At 42.2% G+C, this 20,295-nt stretch overlaps 1 protein-coding gene across 3 annotated transcripts in view; it reads right to left on the reverse strand.

The window, feature by feature from the left end:
• Positions 1 to 12,834: 12,834 nt before the first annotated feature.
• kif26aa (kinesin family member 26Aa) overlaps positions 12,835 to 20,295 on the reverse strand; it is a 100,750-nt gene continuing 93,289 nt past the window's right edge. For 2 of the 3 annotated variants that reach the window (XM_020053710.3, XM_020053711.3), the window contains 4 exons: positions 19,032 to 19,228; positions 18,166 to 18,189; positions 17,420 to 17,570; positions 12,835 to 14,983 (listed from right to left, as the gene is read on the reverse strand). In XM_020053710.3, coding sequence (XP_019909269.3) covers positions 14,793 to 14,983; positions 17,420 to 17,570; positions 18,166 to 18,189; positions 19,032 to 19,228 — 563 coding nt within the window. In that variant the 3' untranslated portion in view covers positions 12,835 to 14,792. The remainder of the gene's footprint in view (positions 14,984 to 17,419; positions 17,571 to 18,165; positions 18,190 to 19,031; positions 19,229 to 20,295) is intronic. The other variant, XM_020053709.3, reaches the window with a different exon arrangement.

Raw genomic sequence — 20,295 nt, forward strand, 5'->3', positions numbered from 1 at the left:
CTTCTTATAAGATAGCAATAACATGGTTCATCTAGCAATTTAACTCTGTTTAAAGGACACATTGGTGGAATTTGAACTGTGCGATTCAACTTTTGCATTTAGCTTTTAGGCTGCTGCCATTATCCCAATAGACACACCTAAACAACACAAACCATGTAATCACAATAGACCCGTGATTTGCAGTGACGGACATGCGTTTGAGTGGTATTGGGAAATTGATTTGTTGAATTGGATTCCAGTTTGAAGTTCACGGGAGATCATCAAGGACAAATTTAGTGTGTGGACAAGAAGACGCGCATGGCTTTCAATTGCGATATTGCCACACTTACTATCTGAACCCATGGACCTTATTGGCTTTTATTTTGCTATTTTTGGAATTGCTTTAAGATCTAAGCTCCAGGAACTGAGTTGATGGTTCCAAACTTCTTTCATTTCAGAATGATGGAGGCCACTGTGTTCTTGGGGACATTAAATGCTGCTGAATTCTTTCGTTACCTTTCCCCAGATCTGTGCCTCAACACAATCCTGTCTCTGAGCTCTACTGAGAGTTCCTTGGACATCATGGCTGGATTTTTGCTCAGACACGCACTGTCATCTGTAGGCAGGCGTATGCCTTGTCAAATCACCACTAATCAATTGAATTTGCCAGAGGTGGACTCCAGTCAAGTTCTAGAAACATCTCAAGAATGATCAGCGAAAAACAGGATGCACCTGAGCTCCATTTTGAGTGCCATAGCAAAGGATGTAATTACTTATGTAAATGTGAATTATTTCTATGCTGCAATGCACCATTAGTTGGATCCAAATTCGTGAGGGTTGAACAGAAAGCGCTCTGTGTGTGGTGACCTCGAAACAAGAGACACCAGAGGATACTCGTGTACCCACAGTTTTATTAACTAAGTGGAAATCAGTAGGACTTTTAGGGATTGTCCTCCACAGACTGGGGCTGGTCAGCCCTGTTGGGTCTCAGATAGGTTGAACAATAATGACCATATTGCTAGTATCAAAACCTTGCCGTCGCCTGATAGATGGGTGTTTGGCTGCTTTTACGAAGGCAACCCAAATCTGATATTTCATCCAATAAATCTGTCGTGAAATAATGGAATGTGATTGTATAAAACGGTGCACAGTGTTTCGGTTTGTCATTGCACAGTATTTTGAATCGTTTTAGGCAGCAATCTCAGACTTATTTGAGGCAACAGCTGGGACACGTCCAAGGCATCATATTGCCACAGTTCACCTGTGAAGCTGTCTTCCTGCCACGCCCCTTCATTATGCCTTCTCATTTGAATAAACTGTCCCTTCCAAGATGGTATTGGCTCCTTTACTTTCCCCAGTGACTGGCAAAAAAATTATACAGATGGCGCCCAACTAAAATATGTTCAAATGAAGCATATTTCTTGGAAATCACTTTGGCAGATGTCTTTTAAACTTGATTTCCTTCTTGTTTTTGTTTATTGATGTATTATTTATGTAATGTTTTATTTATTTTTTATTTGGAGGACATGGAAATGCAAATTGCAATGATTAAATCCAATTTGTAATGATTTGAAGATGCTGAAACCGTCAGTAATTGCTTTCACTCTAAATCAGTTGGACGTTATCCATTCAATATATTTCTTTTATTGCATTTTCTTTTCCAGTATGACTGCTGAATGACCTGGAAAATGACACATTTAATTAAAGCCTGTAAGAAGAAAGTAGCCAACTCTTACACACCACATGTACTATACATATATGATTTAAACTACGTAACAGCAAGCTTCATGGAGCTAATTCCAATATTATTTTCCAATTAGTGCACCAATTAGACATTACCCTGCCTACACGTAAGGAGAGCTCCGACTCATTTTGGCCTGGACACAATACTCCCCAACCCTTCCAAATGCAGAAAGACCACCTCTCATCCTATGCTGTTACTGACAGCGAACGAATAACAATGTGAGGATTGTAACACACACATGCCCGGTCACCTTGCCTCCCAGTCATTCAAAGGCGAAAAGAGTGAAGGGGCTCAGAGAACGCGCACAAGGCCTAGACAACGGTTGCCACGGTGAAAGGGACCACTGCTTTTTCTCTGGTGTTTGATTGGCATGCGCCTCCTCGGGTTGATATTAACTCTGGAGGCGCAGTGGCTCCCCCCCTCTGTGGTGTGGCTCAATTAACCCCATCACTCTTGCCCCCACCCCCCACTTCCAACCCTTTCCACTCCAACCGGTTAAAAGGGAGGGCACGGGAGAGCGATGTGTACCTGTCACAGACGTGTGCCAATCACAGGGGTTAATCTACGGGCGGGACAGACGGGTGTATGTGGATACCGTGCCCATATTTGGATTGTCACTCCCAGCTGCCGTCGTCTTCGGGGAGCTGCCACTCTCTGGTCCCAGCCCTTGCTCGCTCACTTACAAAGTAATCACGGCTTCTAGTGGAACGTGTTGGAAAGAAAATCTTTGCCAAGGGGGCAGTGTGGGGGTTAGGATCTGAGTTTGCATAAAACGCCCCTTTCACACGGCTCACGTGTTTCGAGTGATTGGAGCAAATACGGTGTGTTTGCTGAAAAGTAAACACTAAGGAAAATGGCAGTGTAGGTGACAAGCACCAAGCTATAATTAAAGCACTACACAATTAGGAAAAAACGTGAAAGGCTACGCGCCGTTGCTATACCGCGTGTGTATCTGATGTGGTGGAACATGGAGGCGCGGTCTGCAAACGTCACGCAAGTTAATCAAAATGGTGTCAACGTTGGTGCGTGTGAACAGGGACGCAGGCTTATGGTTTACACACTCCTTCCCACAGGGTCGGTCATTAACAATGATAAACAGCTTTAATTATTACAACACTCTGTAAAACGGACGTCCTTCATTGCACTCGTAAAGTCTATCGACAACGGCAGGACGAGGGGTTGGGTTGAAGAGAGTCTGGACGGCTAATCTGGCAAATGTGATCATAAAACAAGGGCTCCTCTCAGTTTGCTGCACTCAATTCCCTGGGTCCCCTCGTCTCGTCTCCTTCTCACACCATACTGGAAAAGCTGTAATATACATGTATAAAGGCAAAAATAATTGCTCATTATACTTGGTTTATCTATGATTATTTATGAATGAATCCTAGCCACCTCCCCGTTTCAAAAACTTTGCATTGTTTAGCTTCTGGTTTGAATTAGCACCATGCAGCCCCCCTTCCTCTGACTCCATACAGACCTGACTCCTGGAGAAACTATCACACTCACATTCACACCCTGGAGGGTGTTGGGATCTATCGTTTCGATCCACTCCATATTTCTTCTACGATGTGCGATGAACAAAATGTGACAGACAGCTTCACAGCCCCCACCCATTTACGGCCGGCAACTGTGTACAGTATAGTGGAAAACTCTGCTACTCTTGAGTTATGTATAAATAGAGTGCAGTACAAATATGTATAATTATAATGTGTGAAAGCAAAGCTCATTCCAAAGTATCAACATGTTTACTTTGTGTCCACAACCCATACCGAAAAGGATGATGGGAAATATTAAAGACAGCCGAATGATGTATGTTCAAACATATATGATATATATATATATATATGATGTGTCCATCACTTGTTAAAATATATTTTTTCTTTCATTGGGTCTTGTATACACCTATAAGTCAAAGAGACACGTTTGGACTTGAGTGATGTGCAGGCTTGCAAGCTAAATATACCGGCACTAATCCTAAACTCTCTGTAATGAGCTAAATTGAGCTAAGCGCAACCAATCTACAACCTCCCATTCACGGACCTGCGATGCAGCTGACTGCAGCTGAAAGGAGCGTGATCAACGCCTGGCTCTATTTCTCCATAGTCAATCAATGTGAGGGCTACTTATTCGCCAAAGTGAAGCTCACTCCTTCGATAGAGACCTCAAATCCGCAGGGAGGCGACACACGAGCAGTGAATCATCGATGGGATGTGGGAAAGGGGTCCAGCATTCTTCCTGCTAGCCTTCCTCTGGACACCCGAACCAGATTCAGGCTGCTGCGGCCAAACCGTTGCACATAATGCATGTTGGAAACATGGCCGACTGTTCTACTTGGATCCCATCTCAGCACTGTCACATCTGAGCACGAGCGATGATGTTCCTGGAGGGGTTTTTGTGTAACTTGGGCCCCTTGGGTTTGGTGCAGTGTGGATGGGAAAACGGAAAAGGGCCTCCAACGCCAATGAATGTCTTCAGATGGCACAATTAAAACGGCAGTCTTCGTTCGGCCAAGCCATCTGCTGTTAGATACGAAGACCAGGTGGATCTTTACACCAGTCAGAATCATCTCATAAAACTGGACCACCGCGGGCCTATAAAAGCATTTTGGAATCCTCTGCATGACATGGATGATGATGTTTTTCATTTTATGGCTGGCGTGCTCCCGGGGCTGATTCACAAACCTGAGACAGATCAATCCATAATGTCATTGATTCCCACCGTTTGCTTCGGTGGTTGCCATCTGCATGCTGGCAGGTATGAGTTAAGTATTTGCTGTACTATGATCCAACAATGGCTCATAGGTGGGAGATTATGTTATCGCAAGGCCACCGTGCAATTATCTGATCACGCCAGTCTTTTACAGAGGCCAGATGACAATAAAAAGCGTAGGCCATGGCATGCTGTTTGTTTTATGCAAGGCCCAAACAGTAACCAAACCATAAAGAAACCCTCCACTGATCACTAAAGTTAAGGAGTACAAATACTCCTTGCTATTCTAAATTGATGTATAGCAGACAAGAGACTTTAAATCCAGCCATCATGCCTGGAAACAGCAAAAAGCGCACATAGTTATATTATACTTAAAATGTTATAACTTTTTTTTATTTGACCAATCCTCTGAGCTACTTCACTAACTGGGCAGATATCTGAAAGTTGCCTGGGTAAACACAGTCATACTAGAACAGACTAGGTGAGTTCCTGGGATGTTTTATCATTATTGTGTTAGAATTATTACTCAGAAAGAGGAATTTGGAAAGTACTTAGACAATTTCACTTTTTCCAAATTGCTGTTACAATATGTTACAACTTAAAAAAAAATCTATGTAATCCATTTCAGATTAAGGTTGTTAAGTAACAAATGTGGAAAATGTGAAGGGGTTTGAATGCTTTCTGAACACACCATATACACTCACCTAAAGGATTATTAGGAACACCATACTAATACTGTGTTTGACCCCCTTTCGCCTTCAGAACTGCCTTAATTCTACGTGGCATTGATTCAACAAGGTGCTGAAAGCATTCTTTAGAAATGTTGGCCCATATTGATAGGATTGTATCTTGCAGATGATGGAGATTTGTGGGATGCACATCCAGGGCACGAAGCTCCCGTTCCACCACATCCCAAAGATGCCCTATTGGGTTGAGATCTGGTGACTGTTTCAGTACATTTTCAGTACAGTGAACTCATTGTCATGTTCAAGAAACCAATTTTAAATGTTTCGAGCTTTGTGACATGGTGCATTATCCTGCTGGAAGTAGCCATCAGAGGATGGGTACATGGTGGTCATAAAGGGATGGACATGGTCAGAAACAATGCTCAGGAAGACCGTGGCATTTAAACGATGCCCAATTGGCACTAAGGGGCCTAAAGTGTGCCAAGAAAACATCACCCACACCATTACACCACCACCACCAGCCTGCACAGTGGTAACAAGGCATGATGGATCCATGTTCTCATTCTGTTTATGCCAAATTCTGACTCTACCATCTGAATGTCTCAACAGAAATCGAGACTCATCAGACCAGGCAACATTCTTCCAGTCTTCAACTGTCCAATTTTGTGCAAATTGTAGCCTCTTTTTCCTATTTGTAGCGGAGATGAGTGGTACCCGGTGGGGTCTTCTGCTGTTGTAGCCCATCCGCCTCAAGGTTGTGCGTGTTGTGGCTTCACAAATGCTTTGCTGCATACCTCGGGTTGTAACGAGTGGTTGTTTCAGTCAAAGTTGCTCTTCTATCAGATTGAATCAGTCGGCCCATTCTCCTCTGACCTCTAGCATCAACAAGGCATTTTCGCCCACAGGACTGCCGCATACTGGATGTTTTTCCCTTTTCACACCATTCTTTGTAAAAACCTAGAAATGGTTGTGCGTGAAAATCCCAGTAAATGGCACCAACAACCATGCCACGCTAAAAATTGCTTAAATCACCTTTCTTTCCCATTCTGACATTCAGTTTGGAGTTCAGGAGATTGTCTTGACCAGGACCACACCCCTAAATGCATTGAAGCAACTGCCATGTGATTGGTTGATTAGATAATTGCATTCATGAGAAATTGAACAGGTGTTCCTAATAATCCTTTAGGTGAGTGTACATACACTACTGTTCTGAAATTTGGGGTCACTTAAAAGTGTATTTATTTTCATAATGTGGGGTGTGTCTACACAGTTTTGCCTGTCAATTTGATGATATTTTAATGGACAAAAAATTTGCTTTTCTTTATAAAACAAGGATTTTTCTCAGTGACCCCAAACTTTTGAACGGTAGGGCACATCATGTGTACATGCTTTTGTTCTGCTGGTTACTGGGGTGGGGAGGGGTTCTGGTGTCAGTCACTGCACTAGCTCTACCTTCAAGTCGAAGCCGCTAGTTAATCTGCACATCTTCCCCCCTGTCATCTTGGACGGTCTCAGTGATGGGTATTTATGGAAGGCAGACTCCAGTCACTCAAGTCAACCAAGCAAATAATAAAAGAAAATGGTTTAATCGAAATTGCGACGTTGAACAAGTTCCTCAATTTGTTTCAAGCACTGCCCGCAACCGGCTCCAGTGGGTGTGACTGCATTTCTATCTTTTTACGTTGTGCAGGAAGTCGTCCAATCATACATCTCCATTTTGTCTGTTAAAGCAAGTCAAATCTGATCGCATTGACGGGACACAAAGGAAACACCTGTCTCATGAATATTTCCATTATGTTTTTTGTTCTCTGTATGGTCACATTTATATGAGCACAACAGGGGATATTAGTTTATTTACTGTTAAAGCTGTTCATGGTCTTGTAACTGCATTCAGTAAAACGTCCTGGGGATGGGACCACAATATTTAATCCTTCTTTTGTCACCAATTTCCCCAAAAAAGATTTCCCACTTGCGTTAATTAGAAATGAAAAATATTCAATCGCAAAATAGTATTCCCGAACAATACTGTTTCTTCTGCCAAAGCCTGCAGCGGCTCAGCGCTGAGGTAATTATGAACTAATCTGGGGTATTATCCAATGCGCTCACTCTAATTTGAAATCGAAGACCTGAGGCTAACACGGTGCCGCCAAGACCCTGTGCTAGCTTGTTGTTCAACAGGCAACATAAACACTGTCAAATTATCATTAGATGTGGAACAATGAGAGAAAAATTAGATGTGGCAACGCTGTGTACCATGTGCTATATGTGTGTATATATTAAATCAATCATATAATACATTTAGTCAATAACTCATGAAAATGTGGAGAACGTGAAGGGGTACTGTACTGTTGTCAGCAGAGCCAGTCACATGGAGAGCTAGAGTGGGGAGAACAAGTATTTGATACCCTGTCGATTTTGCAGGTTTTCCTACTTACAAAGCATGTAGAGGTCTGTACAGGTCTGACAACGACCCGAAACACACAGCCAGGGCAACTAAGGAGTGGCTCTGCAAGAAGCATCTCAAGGTCTTGGAGTGGCCTAGCCAGTCTCCAGACCTGAACCCAATAGAAAATCTTTGGAGGGAGCTGAAAGTCTGTATTGCCCAGCGACAGCCCCGAAACCTGAAGGATCTGGAGGAGGTCTGTATGGAGGATTGGGCCAAAATCCCTGCTGCAGTGTGTCCAAACCTGGTCAAGAACTACAGGAAACGTATGATCTCTGTAATTGCAAACAAAGGTTTCTCTACCAAATATTAAGTTCTGCTTTTCTGATGTATCAAATACTAAAATGCTAATTAATTACTTAAAAATCATACAATGTGATTTTCTGGATTTTTGTTTTAGATTCCGTCACTCAGAGTTGAAGAGTATCTATGATAAAAATGACAGACTTCTACATGCTTTGTAAGTGGGAATACCTGCAAAATCGGCAGTGTATCAAATACTTGTTTTCCCCACTGCATTTTTTCCCCACTGTATATCCTTGTAGCTCATAAAAACTTTTGAGCTAATCCAGAAAATAAAAAATAAGAGCGATTCCCTCCGCCCAAACACAACTTTTCACCTGAATGCATTTTTTCATATAAATCTACTGTATGATCACATCTGTTTATGTAGCCCCACCATCCTGGTAGGGTGACGTTTTTTGAACAGATTGCCAGCCCCGTCTGTCTCATGACAGATGGCCAAGCCGGATAGGTGTCGATTGGGACTGTTTGTAGAGACGGGGCATCTCTGTTGAGGTTTGAAATCAATCTTTGTGTCACATTCTTCCAAGCTGTGCTTGAGCTGCATTTGACCACATGGAGACAAATCCACTGGCCTTTCTCTGTAGCAAGGAGATCCAATCACTGTGTCTCTATATGCTGCTTAGCATTACTGTAATCCATTTATTTGTAAATGCTTATACTGATTGAAATAGTGTCAGTCAAAATCCCCATAAAAACTAGTGTCCAGATTCGAAAAATAAAAATGGGGTCCTGACAAGATTTACACGGTTGTCAAAAGGCAGCGCCTGGCTAAGCCTAAACCAAACACAGACCTTATGTCAGGTGAATCTAAAACACCTTATGGGATAATTGAATGGTGAAAAGTGAAAATAACCAATATTACATTTTGCAGCTAGGTTTTATGGCGATCATTATACTTCGACTGTTTCAGTCAATATTGATCTGTATAGACTGTATTAAGTGAATGGTGAAACAGGAAGTTGCCCTACTAAAGGATACATATCGATGACTAAACATCTATTTAAGCAAACCTTGACTCAAAGGATCTAGATTAATCCATAAAATATAAACTCGTAAAATGTAAATTACATTAGAATGCAATGACACACAAGTCTTGTAGAACCATATGCAATGGAGAAGGGCACCAAGACAACGTTTGTTGTGGTCAAACAATATAGACACATTTGGTATTTGATGCCAAATGTGTTTGACATGTGTCAAACAACTGGGACAGGGGCATGTTGACCACTCTGTTGCATCGCCTCTCCTTTAACAATGCTCTGTAAGCACTGGGGAACTGAGAAGTTCAATTGCTGTAGTTTTGAAAGTGGAATTTTGTCCCATTCTAGCTTGATGTAGGATTGCAGTTGCTCAACTATTCATGGTCTTTGCTGTATTTGTTGTTTTATAACGCGCCAAATGTTTTCCGTGGGGAGCAGGTCTGGACTGCAGGCAGGCCAGTTTAGCACCTGGACTCTTTTACTACAAAGCCATGTTGTTGTGATACATGTAGAATGTGGTTTTGCATTGTCCTGCTGAAATAAGCACGGCCTTCCCTGTAAAAGACATCATCTGGATGGGAGCATATGTTGTTCCAAAACCTGTATTTATTGTTCAGCATTTATAGTGCCTTCACAGAACTGCAAGTTACTCATGGCTTTTGAACTGTGCGCTGATAAGCCTGATTGTCCCTCTCCTCTTTAGAATCCAAAATGTTGATTAGTCAGACCACAGGACAGTTTTCCACTTCGCCTCAGTCCATCTAAAATGAGCTTCAGCCCAGAGAAGGCATCAGCGTTTTTGGATCTTGTTTATATATGGTTTCTTATACACATGTTGGAGTTTTATCTTGCATTTGTGGATGGTGCGAAATACTGTGTTCACAGACATTGGTTTTCCTGAGCCCATGCAGTGATTTCCACTACAGAATCATGTTTGTTTTTAGTGCAGTGCCGCCTGAGAGCCCTCAGATCACTGCCATCCAATATTGGTTCCAATATCCAATATTCGGCCTTGTCTCACATACAGAGATTCATCTGAATTCTCTGAATCTTTTATTAATATTATGTACCGTAGATTATGAGATCCCCAAACTCTTTGCAAATTTACATTGTGATACGTGATTCTTGAATTGCGGCACTATTTGCCCGCACAGTTTTTCAGACAGGTGAACCCCTCCCCATCCTCACTTCTGACACACCCATCCTCTCTGGAATTATCTTTTAATACCCAATCATAATACTAAGCTGTTGCCAATTGACCTAATAAGCTGTGTGATATTCCACCAGGTTTATTTTTTTAGCATTACAGTCTTTTGTTGCCTCTTGTCCCCAATTTTTGGAAATATGTTGCTGGTGTCAAATTCAAAGTGGGCATGTTTTTTCCAAATCTCCTTTCTCAGTATCATCATTTGATATGTGTGAGGCTCCGTGTCTGCCTGTTATGTTTTTTCTTCTTCTGTGTTTTCTATGTTCTTGTATTTTGGTTTCTGTTTGTTGTTGTCTATAATGTTGAACGTAGCTTGTGTTCTTTGTTATTAGCCCCACCTGTGTCACACACCTGTTCCCGCTTAGCATTCCCTACTTAGTTGAGTCAGTTCTATTCCCTCATCGTGAGGTATTGTTGTCACTCAGCATACTAAGCTGTTTTAGATTGTCCTGTTTTCGTCCTCTCAGTGTATTGATGCTAGGCAACACTTTTAGACCATTCTGCCTGCCTTGTGTTTTTGCCTGCCTTCTCGACTACTCACCTGCCTCGTGTTTCGGTACTGATTCCCAAACTTTTTTAGACGTGCTGGACCAAGAAGTACACCATTCTTTTCGGAATGTGATGAATTACAAAACTATCTATGTGAGAATAAAAATAATTTGCATTTGTAGCATTTATAATATGATCATTTATTGGGAAAGCATTTATTGGACAAATTAAGTGTTTTGATAACACTAGGTTTTTCAAAGGAAATCATATAAAGCCATACCAAAATATTATTCCCACCTCTCATTGGTGTAACTAATTGGGTGGTAACCTTTCTTACACATACAGTTGATTATATATCTGCTCTTACCTCAAGGAACCAGGGAAGGATGCATTTCAGTATTCAAACAGCCCTTCATTTTAGCTGGATCAAACTAGATCGTAGTCTGTACGTACAAGCAATTAGCAGACGGACTGTGGCAGGTTACTGTTGGACTAATTATCCAAACAGCAGGGCTTCATCTACGCACAATGAACATTCTTTACTCTGGGTCGGTGGGCAGACGCTTCCAGGTATTTTGGACAAATTGATCGGAAAGATAATTTCAAATGAGTGAAATTATATCCTGGAGAGGGATATATCTACAGTGCTTTTTAGACAGTATTAGATTGTATTAGGTAGTATTAGACAGACCCCTTCATTTTCTCCACACTTTGTGGTCTTATAGAATTAATTTCTCATTCATTGAACAAGAATCGTAAAAAAAATTGCCACCACTCATAATACCCTATAATGTAAAAACACACCCCATACCCTATAATGTAAAAACACCCAATACCCTATAATGTAAAGACACACCCAATACCCTATAATATAAAAACACACCCAATACCCTATAATGAAAAATCACAAAAAAATAAAAATCTTATGTTGTTTGGAAAATCTTTTGTATATAAGATTTTTTATTAGAGCCATAGTAAGTACTTTGTAGAAGCAACTTATGACAGCTTTGAGTGTTCTTCGGTATGGCTCTACATCTGATTTGCACACCTGAATTAAGGCGGTTTCTCCCATTCTTCCTTGTAGATCCCCTCAAGACTGGCTGCGGTGTCTGTGAACTGCGATCTCTAGGTCTCTCCGCATATGTTCACTGGGGTTCACGCTTTTCCTGGGCCACTCAAAGACATTCCCAGACTGGTCACAGACTGGTCCCAAAGCCACTCCAGTGTAGTATTGGCTGAGTGTTTCGGGTTGTTGTTAGACTGGTGCAAAGAATCAGCTTGAGGTCCTCATTGCTCAGTCTCCTGTTTTTTCAAGGGCCTCTACATATTGTGCTATGTTCATCCTTCCCTTAATCTTGACCAGTCTTTCAGTCCCTTCCGCTGAGGAGTATCCCCACAGCATGATGCTCCCACCACTATGCTTCACCCTAGGGATAATATTAGCCAGGTGACGATTGGTACTTTGTGTAAGCGAGACATAGTGCTTGGCATTCAGGTGTAGCCCATCAAAGACTCTTAATCATCCCAAATGTCTTCCATTTCATAGTTGGGGAGCCACTGTGCTCCTGGAAACTTTCAAAGCAATTGCTATTTTTTATCAAACATCCCCAGATCTATGCCTCAAACAATTATCTCATTCTAGTGAGATTTCCTTGGACTTGATGGCTTGGTTTTTGTCCTGACATGCACTAAGAAGTGTGGGACATTATAGAAACAGGTGTGTCTTTATGTCAGAAATTTCTAAAAACTGGTTTTAATTTTGCCATTATTGGGTATTGTGTGTAGATTTTTTTATATAAAGTCGGTAACACATCCAAAAGCATTGTGTGTTTTGCCAGATAAGTCTGTTAAGAACAGAAAGACACAGAAGCAATTAGGGTTAACAGTATTGCTCAGGGACAGGACAACAGGGTTTCTCACCTTGTCGGCTTAGCGATTAGAACCTGTGACCTTTTGTGAATTGTCCGATCTCTTGACCACTAGTGATGTTGTTTAATGTAGATAGAAGAAAGCAGGGCCATCTTATACCCACATTTAATTGATTGCAGATAAAGGAAACCACACCAGTAAATAAGGCAGTAAATTACATTTTGACAGAGTAGTATAAACTGTATGATTCAGACGTTGTATTGACATCAATACAAACTTTTATTCTGTAAATTGCCTTTCTTGTACTTTTTTTTACAAACAATTAGAAAACTGTACAATATAAAACCAAAGACAATAGGAAAAGTGGTTGTTGTATATAAAAATTATTTCATTACTTAGGTTAAAACATAAAATGTGTTTGGCAAAACATTTTTTTTTACTGGTACGGAAAAATGAAAGACCACCATATAAAATAACAATATGTTACAGAAAGGATAACAGAAGATGTCATGCAGCAACAAAAACAGGCCTGAGAAAATTCCTTCACAGTAGGACAAAAAACTTTTACATTTCATCAGACTGTTGGACATGGACATGTGTATGCAACATGAAGAAAAAACAGCAAACATCAACAGAGGTAAATGTTTGTTGATTCCTTGACATTGAAGCAGGAAGTGAAATGCGTCGACGCCAACTGACGGATCACACATTCCACTGACTCTCAGGAGAAGTTCTCAGAGACATCCTGGAGCTCTTCCGTGAGGTCCAGGGTAGCATTCAAGATAAGCACTTAGCTTTCAGGACAGATATTACAGGAGAACAGGACACAGTGCACCGTCTACCCGGAATGGAACAAATAAACTATGTACTTATGGTATTCGGTTCACTGCACACTGATGGGCACTGATGGGACGGACTGCATAGTCAGAGTCAGTATTTCCTCTGGCAGTTGGCTTATCACCATTTTGGCTTCTTCCCTCTAACTCTTGAACTGACATCGTTCTGTGTCCTTTTCGTAGCCACTTGATTGATACTTGTTTAGTCATACATTTCAGGGCTCTGACACATTTTGGGGGTTCTCACGTGCACACGTCCATTATAAATGTCTGGGGTGGATTTGAGTCAATTCCATTTCCAATACAGTTTTGAAAAGGACTCGGTAGGAGGGAGACGATTGGTGAATTCACATATCTGCGAAAAGCTGCAGATTCAAAACAAATAGAGTATTTGTATTGACTGGAATCTCATTGCAGTAGATCACAACACAGCAGGCCGGTGGAAATAAACAAAATTGTCTACACAAATCTTGGCATGGATTCTCTACACTTCCTTTTAACAACACATGCAGAACTGCCCCGGTGGATCAGGTCTCGGGCACTTGGCAACTGGCACGAGCCCTGATTTACGAACTGCCAACGGTCACATCACTCAGGCTCTAAAAGGTGAAACACCACTGCAAAGACCTCAGGGAAATGTCCCTCTCTCCCTGTCTCTGTCTGTTTGCAGATCGTAATCCCACCAGATCACCGTAACCATGAGCGGCCTTTCCATACAGATTGTAAATGTTTCTGCATAATTGACAGCAACTGAGTTTATAAATCAGCCAACTCTGAGCTCAGATCAATCCTGACACAGCCTTCTAGTATTGCAGCCATTGGCAGGAGGTATAAATGTTTTTGTACCGTTTGTTCTAACCCACTGGAAACTCAAAGGCCAACAAAACGTCTCTCTGCTGGCGTTGAAAGGCATGTTTTTTCTAAACCAAAAAAAGGCAAAGGTTTGTTATAGGTTTGTTAAAGGTATGCAATAACGATCAACTTATTGCTTTTTTTTCTCATTTTATTCATGTTTTTTTTAATCTCATACCAAAAAAGATACTTTTTACATACTTTGTAATCATATAAATACACTGTACAGCATGACATTACAAAATAAATTTTTTCTCATAAGGAATACGTGAAGAGTTTGCTCAGGTATGCTGTTTTTTAAGACTAGCACCGATCCCAAAAAAAATACAAATAAATATTTCCTTGGAATCAGTCAAATCAAGGCACATCCTGGTGACAGTGACAAAAAGTGTTTGGTTGTCCTCGGTTTTTCCAACTATACTTCCTCCCAAACAGAACACACAAAGTTTGTCCAAAGTTCCTTTTAATTGAACTCTGATGAAAGCAAAGGTTTCTCTACTGTACAAGTACATTCTCGTCTAAGCCTTTATTTTCTCCACATCCTGCCACATCTGCCTTCTTCCCTCATTTGATTTGATCATCATTCTCTCAGGCTTTGTCACAAGAGACTTTTCTTTTTGGAGAAACCCAATGTTTGGCTCTGCTGCCGTTTCATTTCGGCTTCCACCGGTCTTTCACATGCTCTGGCTTTCTTACACCTCCACTCCTCCTCTCTGTTGCCCCGCTTGTGTGGCGCTGGTTCCCGGAACCACAATGTCAAAGCAGGTCTCCATCATGATGCGTGACTTGCATAGGTTGACACAGTACTCCAACTCGCCAGTTGCCTGCTCCAAAGCCTCAAGGTACTCCTGGGACTCCTTGTCCAGATCCGTGTCCACCTCGACTATGGGTGGGGTGGGGAGAAATGGAGAGAAACAAGGAAGAAAAGACTAAGAGGAGCCTTTGTCAAACAGTCAATGTACAGCATCGAGCAAAACATGACAATACTTTCTGTAGTTGCTGGCAATGTTCGTATTTTGTTCATATATGTAGCCTTCTTGTTTGATCATTTTGGGGGTTATTTGGGGGTTACATACTGGCACAACTTGGGGTGTCTGACGGAAGCTGCTGAAGACCCATAGTCCTCAGAATAACAACACGAATACGTGAAGACATGATTTATCTAGCTTCACTGCCCTCATCATGGGCTCAGAAAAGCCTGGCGTCTCTTAACCAATTGTGGGACATCTCAGGGAAACAGGGATTGGAGAGGCGGCGGAAGGAAAATAATACCTTATTGATTTCAAGACACCTAGCGGTACACGTACTACCCCCATCCTGTCTTCACACCAGGAAACAGAGTCACGTACGGAAATGCAAACACACATATGAGGCCTCTTGAAAATGCTTCTTTTCTAAAGGCTTTTATTCTCTTTGTCTGTATACCCAGTTACGTCCCGAAGCCAGCTACTACTTTTTGCTGTGTTGGTCAGTGTCCCATAATTTTCCTCTGCTCAATGGAAAACGGAACTTCTGAAACAGGCATTGAAAAAGAAAAGTGACGTATATGTGAGTCCCAATCACCTCCGGCTATTCGCTCTTATAATCCTCTCCGGCATATATCACCAACGCTAGTGCTCGAATATACTACATTCCCCAGGTACTGTATTTCCTTTCCCTCACTGAATGACCTGGGGGCATTTGGTTTGTTAAGGATATTCCAGAAATAGATTATAATGGATGAAGCTCGGATACAAAATCTACTGTGGTGAACCTCCCGGAGGACTAGCCAAGCTCAACTGGAAATAGCCTACTTGTTCGTATTTTTTGTTCTATTTGAGGTTCAGAGACCCAATCCACTTGTTTGCCTTTGGTGCATGTGAGTGAGAAGAGCCTGTTGACAAGGGCTGAAAATGCCTTTACCGCTCTAACAGTTTATGACACCACAAAAATGACCCAGAGAGAAAAAAATAAAATGCAACGCTACAAACCGCCAGCGAACCCTTTATCAGTGTTTGTGTTTAGTATGTACAGCGGGTGGAAGAGAGAGTGGTTTTAGCTATCACAACCGCAACAAAGCATTAACAACAAGGTAATTTGAGGTCAACCCCACATGTTTGCTTGACACCTGCACACACATTTGTCCATATTTCATGGACAGTATTGGCATTTGCAACCGGGGAAAATTGCAATAAGTGGTGCAGATGTCACATAGTGTGGGAGTAGTTTGTTTACTTCTGTTTTTTTGGGAAGTGTCACGTGCGTGTGTTGCGCACATGTCTGCGCGTGTGGCTAACACTTACTAAAGGCTGTCATACCCAGGGAGCACAGTGGTGCTGCAGTTGATGTTGAATCGCTAGCTAGTCATCCAACTTAATTAACCACTTTCAATAGCTTCGGAGATGCTAAAATTAATCAGTGATTGTGAGCGGCGGCGTTCAGCGGTACCTGTCACCAGTAGAATAAAAAGCTAACAACAATGATATTAGTCATCTGTCTTAACCTTTTCACGCGTGAGTTTCAAATATTCCTTACCGACCCCCCAGCGTGAGTTTTTTTGCGCGTAACTTCAGTACTCTGCAGCATTTGAACTCATGCCAGCATTTGAACAGTCACCTTGCTAGGTAAGGAACACTACACGCATTGCATTGCAAGCTTCTCTCGTTGACTCGAATTCTAAGAGCTGCAAAAGCTGGTTGATTTATAACTGTAGCTAGCTAGAAAACGTCAGCTAACCGCTAGCAAACGTCAGCTACCTGCTAGCTAACAAATCGTGACCAGTAATTCAGTGCAATGAAAATGAATAAACTATATAAAATGCATACAACCGGTAACTTAACTTCTAGAAAGTTTTTGCAATGGTTTTGATCGGTAATAGTCGCTAATATAATTTGTTTTTGTGTATTAGTGTTGGCTGTCTGTTGGTACGTAAGTAACACTTCTTGAATGCTTTCTACCTGGTTAATATCATAGTATGGTCTTGAAACAATTACAATCAGGAAATAAAGTTATAAACACTGTTTGAGCTAAATGTGAGTAAATAACATTGCGGACTGACCAGCCATTGTTATGTTACTTGTAGCTAGCCATGCTAATGGTGCGTTCTAAACAAGACGTTCTAATCACACCAGTGTGATCGTACGCTTCAGGGACCACTCTAGCCTGATCACACTGGTGTGACCGTACGCGTCAAATGGTTAAAGTAAAGCTGACAACAGGTAGAATATCTGACCGCTGCTGCGACAAGTTAAAAGTCCATCCTTGACCTAACCTAGTTACGAAACAAAGTGGTACACCTATGGCACCATGGCGGGCTACAATTCTGTGATTGACTACTTACACTCCCCAGTCCATTTGGTGGGGTCCAGCATTAGCCTGCACTTGGCATGCTCCAGCTCTCCCTTCAACCTCTCGTACTTGGCCCTCAGCTCCCTGATGTGCTGCTGCCTCTTCTCGAGCATCCTCAGCCGGGCGTTGAAGTACAGCAGGCCCTGGGGGAACAAGTGGCAAGGATGGAAGGAGTCAGCGACGGATGAGTAAAAAAAACAGAAGAATAAAGAAAATGAGCCGAGTGTGCTCCCCTTTGAGAAATGGATGGAAGGAGATCATCAGAGGGAGCTCTTCGATGATGAGCTGTGTGTGCTGTGAGGAGGCTCTCGGGGGGGGGGGGGGGGGGGGGGGGGGGGGGCTTTAGACTGTAGGAGATTATTCTAAATTGAATCATGGCAGCTAACCTGTTGGGATTTAGCCCACTGTCCATTGACCAGATTAATTTGGAATAGGAGCGAGCTGGAAATAAAATTGGCATCCACGCTAATCTCAAACTTCTTTAATCTCCAAGATAAACATGGGGAGAGAGACAATGCAGACGTTGTCCACAGGTAACAAGGTATGCAAAGCTAGGAAAACACAGAAGACCGTTCCCAGTAGTTTTTAGGTTAAATTATATTGGACTGAGACGTTGGCACACAAGGTGTTTCAGTGTCTTTTCGACCAGGCACAGTGGAAGGAATTCCATGCTTCATGCGTCTTCAATTTTATCATGTGATTTAATGTTAAAGGCACATTGAAATGTAATGAACATACCTTTTCCACATCCTGGAATGGCTGCTTGATGACACAGAACACCAAAAAAATATCAATATTTGCAAATGCAAAGATAATATACAATATGATTGGGGGAACTTTCATAGGGCAATTAGTCTCTCTCACTCATTGTCTCTCTCTCTATCATATACACTGAAAACCCTTCATTTCTGGAAGCTTGGCAGGACAAGATGAATTGAAGATCATATTTTCCTAATTGAAAATAAATCAAAGCCCCATCAGGCAGAATGAATGCCTTCTCCCCCTACACTATTCTATGGGTGACTGGATCCCACTCGTGAGATTGGTTAATGACCCGTGTACAAGGAGAGTGGAGAGGCCCATAAAGAGCAATCAGGCGAGGACCTAGATTCAGTTTCAGACCCAACCTTCAGCCTAAAGTCTCCGCCCTTGTCCGTGGGCATTCGTTGTGTTGCCAGGGCTACCCATCTCCAGCTGACACTCATATCTACCCGGTTAGACACCAGCTCTAATTGTTCCAGGGATAACCTGGCACAGCTGACAAAATGAACGTGACAAAGTCGGAGAGACTATTCACAGCAGATCTCTCCTAGGCAGGTGCCGTGACTCAAAACCATGCTGGAATTGACTACTTAGGCAAAGGATTTTAGGGAAAAAAGCAAGTAAAGAGGGAGAAATAAAATTGCATCACTTTTTTGAATCAACGAAAACCTTCAGGAGCTTATAGTCTTTCAAGTTTTCATACTCTAGATGCTTACAAACTTCAAGCCCCCCCCCCACGCAGACACAATTACTGAAACAATAACGCCGTCACACACACACAAGCGCCTTGTGCACACGCCACTTCAACATGCTGAGACGAAAGCAGACGGATGGCGTCTAACCTCTGACCCCGAGGCGCCCTCTCGTCCCCTCTGAAGCCGCTCCACGTCGTCAATCTCATAAACCTTGATCTCAAAGGACTCCTTCAGGGTCCCGCCCAACGGGGGCATATCCACCCACTGGCCGGGGATGCCAGCCTTTCTGCCCAGGGAGGAGGTGTCCGGCAGGGGAGTGGGGATGAGGCGGCGGCGCTGGAGCCCTGGAGCATGAGAAAAGCCACTGAGTGAGTGTTTCACAACTGGAGATGACCCCAAAATAGTTGACTCCAAGACAGTAAAAGAAAAATACACAAAGAGCTTTCATCTGACTGAAAACAAATTATACACGTACAGGTGTGACAGTCTTGAAATTGTACTTACAGAGTATAACATAACTGGAGGGAAGTTCTTTTAAAATGTCCCTTTGATGAGGCATAAACAGCTAACAGTGTGGCAGCTGATCAACTAAACACAGCATGCACAAAAACTAAGCTCGGAAGGAGAGAATAAAAGACATTCCCGCCGCGATCCAATATATTCTAGAGCTTACAGTGCATGTGTGTGTCCATGCGCGTTTGTACATGCGTGTCCGTGTGTGTGTGTGAAGGAAGAGAGTCTGTAGGCCCACAGCTGTTAATTGGAGTTGGATATGCAGAGCAGGAATGCCCTAGCTCGTGTGGCGCTGCCTTGAAATATGCATGAGGTGAAACCATGCCAAGATACACAGACTGATAGGACACATGCAAATGGCACTAGACACTATCTGCTTCAGTACACAGTCACCTCAGACCCCACACTTGAATAGAGATTCATTATAACGCATAGGTGGAGGACATATTGTACATAGATGTGTTTCTTAATATGTGTAACAGGTGTACACCTTATAGGTGTAACAGCTGTGTTCTATATAGGTTTAATAGGTGTATACCTTATAGGTGTAACAGCTGTGTTCTATATAGGTTTAATAGGTGTATACCTTATAGGTGTAACAGCTGTGTTCTATATAGGTTTAATAGGTGTATACCTTATAGGTGTAACAGCTGTGTTCTATATAGGTTTAATAGGTGTACACCTTATAGGTGTAACAGCTGTGTTCTATATAGGTTTAATAGGTGTACACCTTATAGGTGTAACAGCTGTGTTCTAATAGGTTTAATAGGTGTATACCTTATAGGTGTAACAGCTGTGTTCTATATAGGTTTAATAGGTGTACACCTTATAGGTGTAACAGCTGTGTTCTATATAGGTTTAATAGGTGTACACCTTATAGGTGTAACAGCTGTGTTCT

This window comes from Esox lucius, chromosome 14 (assembly GCF_011004845.1).
Source record: "Esox lucius isolate fEsoLuc1 chromosome 14, fEsoLuc1.pri, whole genome shotgun sequence".
In the NCBI taxonomy this organism is placed as follows: Eukaryota; Metazoa; Chordata; class Actinopteri; order Esociformes; family Esocidae; genus Esox; species Esox lucius.